Source organism: Sinocyclocheilus grahami, unplaced genomic scaffold (genome assembly GCF_001515645.1).
Source record: "Sinocyclocheilus grahami isolate Dianchi unplaced genomic scaffold, SAMN03320097.WGS_v1.1 scaffold2188.1, whole genome shotgun sequence".
Lineage (NCBI taxonomy): Eukaryota > Metazoa > Chordata > Actinopteri > Cypriniformes > Cyprinidae > Sinocyclocheilus > Sinocyclocheilus grahami.
Window position 1 is genome coordinate 65,420 of NW_015507367.1, and position 7,684 is coordinate 73,103.

General features: G+C 37.1%; 1 protein-coding gene across 1 annotated transcript in view; it reads left to right on the plus strand.

Moving 5' to 3' along the window:
- The window catches only part of LOC107574338 (Y+L amino acid transporter 2-like), a 13,037-nt gene that overhangs the window by 2,941 nt on the left and 2,412 nt on the right, over nucleotides 1–7,684 (plus strand). Inside the window, exons 3-8 of the mRNA XM_016260780.1 lie at nucleotides 4,301–4,426; nucleotides 4,517–4,661; nucleotides 5,028–5,151; nucleotides 5,653–5,756; nucleotides 5,873–5,969; nucleotides 6,169–6,318. Of these exons, the coding sequence (XP_016116266.1) occupies nucleotides 4,301–4,426; nucleotides 4,517–4,661; nucleotides 5,028–5,151; nucleotides 5,653–5,756; nucleotides 5,873–5,969; nucleotides 6,169–6,318 (746 nt within the window). The remainder of the gene's footprint in view (nucleotides 1–4,300; nucleotides 4,427–4,516; nucleotides 4,662–5,027; nucleotides 5,152–5,652; nucleotides 5,757–5,872; nucleotides 5,970–6,168; nucleotides 6,319–7,684) is intronic.

The following is a 7,684-nucleotide window of genomic DNA, read 5'->3' on the forward strand; positions in this document are numbered from 1 at the left end:
GTGGCTGACTCTTAACTTTTATAAAGAATATCTCTTTGGATTTGAGACTTTAGTCTTTGCAACTTTACAGATCTTCTTTATGCACCAAGAGCTTGTAACACTCCAAAGAGAAAGGAAAAATTGAAATCGCATCATATGACCCCTTTAAGAAGAACATTTTAGCTAAAAGAATGAATCACAAATCCAGAATCTATCATTCCAAAACCGTATGATTTTTGATTTTTTTTTTTGCTTCAGTGGAACACAGAAGGAGAAATTTTGAAGAATATACACCGCTGTTCAAACGTTTGGGGTTCTGTAATTTATTTATTTATTTATTTATTTTTTGAAAGAAGGATTCATTCAATTAATCATAAATGCTGTTTATCTGAACTTGATTTCCATAAAAGGATCTTTAAAAGAAAATGCATTATGGTTTCCACAAAAATATTAAGCAGCACAACTGTTTTTACAATTTACTGTATTTCTTTCTGCCTTGGTGACCATAAACCTTTGAACGTTCATGTGCTTTGCCACTGTGTAGTGACTTATATTTCAATCTGTTCCTCAAAAATGTCAAAAAGTTGCAATATAGTCAAGTGGACTATGTTTGTGATATTTTTATGGTGGTTTTATGCCAGTTTGGGGCTTGACAGTTTGTTACTTTATTTTTTTAATGTAAAAAAATGGCCATTTCTCAACAAGTGTTTGGAATTATATAAGGGTGTGTAAAAGGTAAATGATGACAGAATTAAACATTTTGGGTTTAATTAGCTCTTGAATTCAAAGCTTAATCGCATTTCTGCATTCATTGAATGTTTGTTGGGAAACTAGGTAACACTGAAAGACTGTGTGAACAGTGAGAAAACTGGCAGCAGGAAGTGGGTAGTAGGTAGCAGCTTACTATTACACAAACACAAACACAGAACTACATTTAATTTTACCACAGACAGCAAGAGTGCATGAAGTGGCATAAAACATCACAAGACATATATCGAGTTCAAAAGACACAAACAAAGTAAAAAAGATCTATGGAATTATCATCTGATACCATACCACTTTACTATGTTACCATCACTGTACGTTTTGGTAAGGGGAGAAAAAAGAAATGATGACGTTATAAGCAATAATGACAGCCTGTCAGTATTTGATGTTGAGTGGAAAAGGGAAGGAGAAGAGAATGCGTCAGACCAGTGCTGCTGATGTTGAGGATTACATTCACATGATTCATCTCGCTCAGCACAGACATGCATGCAATTTTGAAATCTGAGAATTTTTTCACACCCCTCACTAATCTAGATCAGTGGTTCCCAACCCTGGTCCTGGAGGCACCCCAACACTGCACATTTTGCATGTCTCCTTTCTCTGACACACAAATTTCACATCTTGAAGCAGGGGTGGCGAACTCCAGTCCTGGAGAGCCGCAGCCCTGCAGAGTTCAGCTCCAACCCTAATTAAAACTCACCTGCCTGTAGCTTCCTAGTAACCCTTCAGACCTTGATTAGCTTGTTCAGGTGTGTTTGATTAGGGTTGAAGCAAAACTCTGCAGGGCTGCAGCTCTCCAGGACTGACGTTCGCCACCCCTGCCTTGAAGTCTCTACTAATGAGCTGATGACCTGAATCAGGTGTGTTTGATTAAGAAGACATGCAAAACGTGCAGTGTTGGGGTGCCTCCAGGACCAGGGTTGGGACCAACTGATCTAGATCAGTGGTTCTTAAACCTGTCCTGGAGTACCCCCAGCCCTGCACATTTTGTATGTCTCCCTCATCTACCACACCTGATTCAACTCATCAGCTCATTAGTGGAGACTGCAAGACCTGAAGTGGGTGTGTCAGATATAGGGAGACATACAAAATGTGCAGTGCTGGGGGTACTTCATGGAGAGGTTTGAAAACCCCTGATCTAGATCAATGGCTTTCAATCCTGGTCCTGACACACTCAGTTTAATTCATCAAGCTCTCACCTAATGAGCTGATGATCTGAACCAGGTGTGTTAAATAAGGGAGACATACAAATAAGCGGTGGGTCCCCATTACTAGGATTGAAAACCACTGATCTAGATCAGTGGTTTTGTGGTCCTCGACCCTGGTCATGCATTTACCCAGGTTTGTCAGACAAAAGAGATGTTTAAACTGTGCAGCATTTGAGAAACGTGAATCTAGATGAAGATATTTTCTGCCAGACTAAAAAAATGATAGTCTTTCATAAAATGTGCTTTGAACATATTATACCCACAAATCTAAATTAAGTTAATCTGATTGCAACACAGACACACACACATGCATGTTTCATTGAAAGATAAGACGCACTACCAAGAACTTGCTGATTTCTGGAAGGTAAAGTCCTTCCGATTAACAATCTTGCCCTTATGACTAATAGTTAATGGAATAGAGCCGAAAGCACATTGAGAGGGAGTGCGATAACGTCTCAGTAGACACATCTAGAATCTCAGGAAAAAGACACACTTTCATTTCTGTCTTTCCTTACAAATACAATGTGTACTACTCTTTTGATAAAAGGCACAGTAATGATAACAATGTTAATATCATTAATAGTTGTCCTAAAGGGATAGTTCAACTGAAAATAAAATTCTGTCATCATTTGCCTGCTCTCATGTCGTTCCAAACCTGTATGACTTACTTTGTTCTGTGGAAGACAAAAGGTAAACACCACGTTTTGGTGACCACCGACTTCCATTGTAAGGGGAAAAATATGACATTTATCTATATCAGTTATCAAAATATCTTCTTTTATCTTCCACAGAAAGAAAGAATATCAAACAGGTTTGGTGAGACATGAGAGTGAGAAAATGATGAAAGAATGTTGTTCATTTTGGGTAAACTATCCCTTTAAGCATACTTAATATTTAGCTTATCTAAAAAATATAAACACATTATAACATAGACATATTCCACAAAAAAAAAGGAATAGTTCACCTCAAAAATGAACATTTTGTCATCACTTACTCGTGTCGTTTTAACCACATGAAACACAACATTAGATATTTGTTATCTAACATATTAGATATTAGTTACTATACAGTGAAAGTGAATGATGTTGGTTTTACATTTTCATTTTTTATTCATTTTAAAAGATGTCATAACCATACAGGAATGAGACACATATCTGTCTCTGTGCTATCTGTCCTCCTTGAGCAGAGAGACTGTAGATTAGAAACGGGTGTGCGAGCAGTTTATGAACTTGAGGCAACATTGATAGCAGCCATAACAGATAAGATGAAGTGGGAGCAAGACTAGAAAACATTTTTTTTTTTTAGAAATGTGACCCTAGCTTAAAGGACTGAGTGAGAGAGAATTGTAACATCCACATATTTTATTGTTTTTTCCAGTTGTATAATGGGTCAGACAGTGACAGTATCTTGTAAGAGTTAGTAAGTCACGTGACACATTGTAATTTCCTCATTTGCAGTTAAGGCTACTTAACACAAACTGCCCACACTTACTCTCAATTTCAGTTCAGTTTCCACTGTTTTATTTCCTGTATGAATGCACCATCAAGGGGTATTTGCGATACAAAGCAATACATATCTGTTCTGAATTGTTTGCATGCGCCCTCATGGAATGCAGTATCAAAGCGCAGGTGCTTACAGCTGGATTTTCTGAACGACAGAAAAAATGCCCCGCTCACGCACACAAACTTTAGTGCTGCTCTAAGCTATTTCGCTCCTTGCAAAACAACCAGCAGGAGTGCTACAGTCAGCAGCCCTGCTTCCTCAAGCCAGGAAGACTACCTTACAAAAGACACACACAATCACACACACGCTCCTATGTCTGAACCTCTCACACAAATCAAGAACAAACTGACCCCTGAAGATCATTGATCCTCTTGGAAAACAGGGGAAGACCGTATCCATTTCATGTTATTGCAGTGATGTTGTGACTAGACTCACAAGAACACCCATGTGGATCCTTAAAGGCATAGTCCTACCAAAAATTAACAGCCTGCCATCATTTACGCACCCTCATGTCATTCCAAACCTGTATGACTTCATTTCTTCTGTGGACCACAAAGAAGATATTTTGAAGAATGTTGGTAACTAAACCATTTTGGTTCCCATTGAACTCCATGAACAAAAAGTACAATGGAAGTCAATGGGAATCAAAACTGGTAATCAGCATTCTTCAAAATATGTTCTTTTTTAGCAGAAAAAAGATATGCATACAGGTTTGGAATGACATGAGGGTGAGTAAATGATGACATTTTGGGGTGTACTAATAGGTGTATCCACCCTGAGCACAAAATCACCAGGACCTGTGCAAGTCAAAAAATAAGTCATCTTGACCTGTGTTTGTTCTGTAGGCTTGCTGACCTTTGTGAACTGTGCCTATGTGAAGTATGGAACACGCGTTCAGGACTTCTTCACCTATGCAAAGGTCATCGCCCTCATCGCCGTCATCATCACTGGGCTGGTCAAGATATTTCAGGGTAAAGACTTTTTACACAAGTGTTTAACTTTGTATCTGTATAAATGACATAATCTGACTATGCTGGTTTCTGTGTGTGTTTGTGGTCTAGGTTACACACAGAATTTTGAAGGGCTCTTCTCAGGTTCATCTGTGGATCCAGGTGATGCGGCTCTGGCGTTGTATTCTGCTCTCTTCTCGTACTCTGGATGGGACACGCTCAACTTTGTCACAGAGGAGATCAAAAACCCTGAGAGGTAATCTATCTTATCTATCTATCTGTCTGTCTGTCTGTCTGTCAAATCACTGAATGTCTAGTTGAACACAGCAAACATGTGATTGGATCACATGCCTTTTTGTGGGATGCTCAGGTCCGTCATGTGACAAGAGCTGTCCTTCAACCTTCCTACCCACAAACTATCCAAGCACTTCTCCATTTGGGCCTCTGGGTAGAAGTAAAAAAAACAAATCTGTGGACATGTGAAACACATTTGTCAGCATTAGGCAAAGTGTTCCTCTAAGAGCTTTGAGAGTTGTAGACTTAATTGTAAAGGTTTACAGGCCAGGTATTGTATGCATGATAATGCATTCTGCTGCTCTCTGGTGGTCATCTTGTTTTGCAGAAATCTCCCGCTGGCCATTGCTATCTCCATGCCCATTGTCACAGTGATCTACATTCTTACCAATTTGGCTTACTATACAGTCCTGCCTATTCCTGCCATCCTGGACAGTGACGCCGTAGCTGTGGTATTTATCTCTGGTGGTCATTTGAATATGTTTTTATTAATTTTAAAAAAGAGCAATACAATAACATACACTACTGTTCAAAAGATTAGATTCGGTAAGATTTTGAAAGAAGCCTTTTATAATCACCAAAGCTGCATTTATTCGATCAAATACGTAAAAAACAGTTACAATTTAAAATATTCTTTTGAATATATTTGTTGAAATATAGTTTATTCCTGTAATGGCAAAGCTAAATTATCAGCAGCCCTTACTCCAGTCTTCGCTATCACAAGATACTTAAGAAATAAGTAAAAAAATTTAATATTTTGCTAACTATTTTTTGTGGAAACCATAATATGTTTTCAGTCTTCTTTTGTGAATAGAAAGTTAAAAAGCATTTATTTGGGAAAAACAATATTATAAATGCCTTTACTGTCACTTTTAATCAGTTTAATGCATTCTTGCTGAATAAAGAAAATGTTGATTTCTTTTTTCTTGGCTAATTCAATTTTTAATTCACAGACATTTGCAGACCAGGTATTTGGGTATTTTAATTGGACAATACCAGTCGCTGTTGCCTTCTCCTGCTTTGGAGGATTAAACGCTTCAATAGTTGCTGCATCAAGGTGAGTAGTATCTAACACATAACCAGTGTTATTGATGCCATCTGATTCACCACATTATTTCATCTCAGGCACCGTTTCATTCTCAGCTCATTTCTCATTTGCGTATCTCTACTCAGGTTGTTCTTCGTGGGCTCCAGAGAGGGCCAACTGCCAGACTACCTGTGCATGATTCACGTCACACGCTTCACCCCCATCCCTGCTCTACTCTTCAATGTCAGTTCCCATCTCATCATCTCCATCTGTGTCATAATATGCTGTATTACATGTACTAATGTTCTGTTTCAATCCTGTGTTTTCCTCTTAACATCATGTATTTGTCTGTATTCCATGTCTTTATAGTCACCATTAATGTCTGTAAATCTGTTTAGGTATTCTCATATGTTAACATCTCAAATGTCTTGTTGTGTGACAGGGTGCCATGGCTCTTGTGTACCTGTGTGTGGAAGATGTCTTTAAACTGATCAATTACTACAGCTTCAGCTACTGGTTCTTTGTGGGTCTGTCTATCCTGGGACAGCTGTACCTACGATGGAAACAACCGGACAGACCACGACCACTAAAGGTAACCACACAAACAAGTGTCTGCCATGTATTTTTGTGTGAGGACGTTAAATCCAGCAACACATGCAACACTGAAGGGATGCTTATTGAAGCCAGTTTCTGCCTCAGAGTTAAAAAAATATTTTTTAATTAAAATAAAAAATAGGGACCTGTTTGTGAGATACAATTTTAAATAAATAATATCATGGCATCCTATAAATTCACACTGCGTCAATTAAAGTCACACTGTGTTAGCCACATTGTGAGATATAAAGTTGCAATTTGTAATATAGCCTAGAAAGTTGCAATTATATGCAATTAAAGTTACAATTCTGCTGTTGTAGTCATCATAAATTATATGCATTAATATATTATATATCACAAATATTAATATATTAGGTTACACCAGTGGTTCTCAAAGTGTGGGGCGTGCCAAAAGGGGGGCACGACCAAAAAAGTTTGAGAACCTCTGGGTTACACTTTATTTTAATGTGTCCTTAAGGACTTAGTACTTAAATGTACTCAGTCCTTAAATGAATACGTGCACTGTAACAATTGTTACAGTGCATTTATACATTCAAGTACTGAGTAATATTAATTAACTACATGTACTTACTATATGGTTAGGGTTAGGATTTGGTTTAGGGTTGCATGTAATTATGCAGAATTAATATAATAATTAAGTAATTATATTAGTAAGTAGCCTACATGTAACGTGTAACAAGGACTCCTTAAAATAAAGTGTTACCATATATTATATACCATTAATATATGAATACATCTATTTTCACGCGAGTAGGTTTGGTCAGAGGCTGTTTGATAAACATTTAAAAAGTAAATTGTATTACGCGTGCCTTTCGCACTGTGTGATCTTAAAGGAATGTAATATTTATAAATAACTATGTATTAATTTCCATAGTGTTCCTGCATTTCAATACCATCAAAAGTTACCAACTATCGTGTAGCGTTAAGTCAGAAATGTAAGGCAAGGCAAGTTTATTTATATAGCACATTTCATACACAATGGTAATTCAAAGTGCTTTACATAAAATAAATGAAAAAATAATAAAAAAAAGAATCACAACAATAAAACAAGGAATTTAAAACTTTGAAAATGATTTAAAAATTGATTTAAGAGGTTTAAAATGAATTTAAAACAGTTAAGAATAGAAAATAATTATACATAAAATATAGTGCAATCAGTTCGGACATCGCACAGTGCTCATTCAATAAATGCACAACTAAACAGATGAGTTTTGAGTCTAGATTTAAATGTGACTAATGTTTTAGCACATCTGATCTCTTCTGGAAGCTGATTCCAGCTGCGGGCGGCATAATAACTAAAAGTGGAATCCCCTTGTTTTGTGTGAACCCTTGGTATTTCTAAC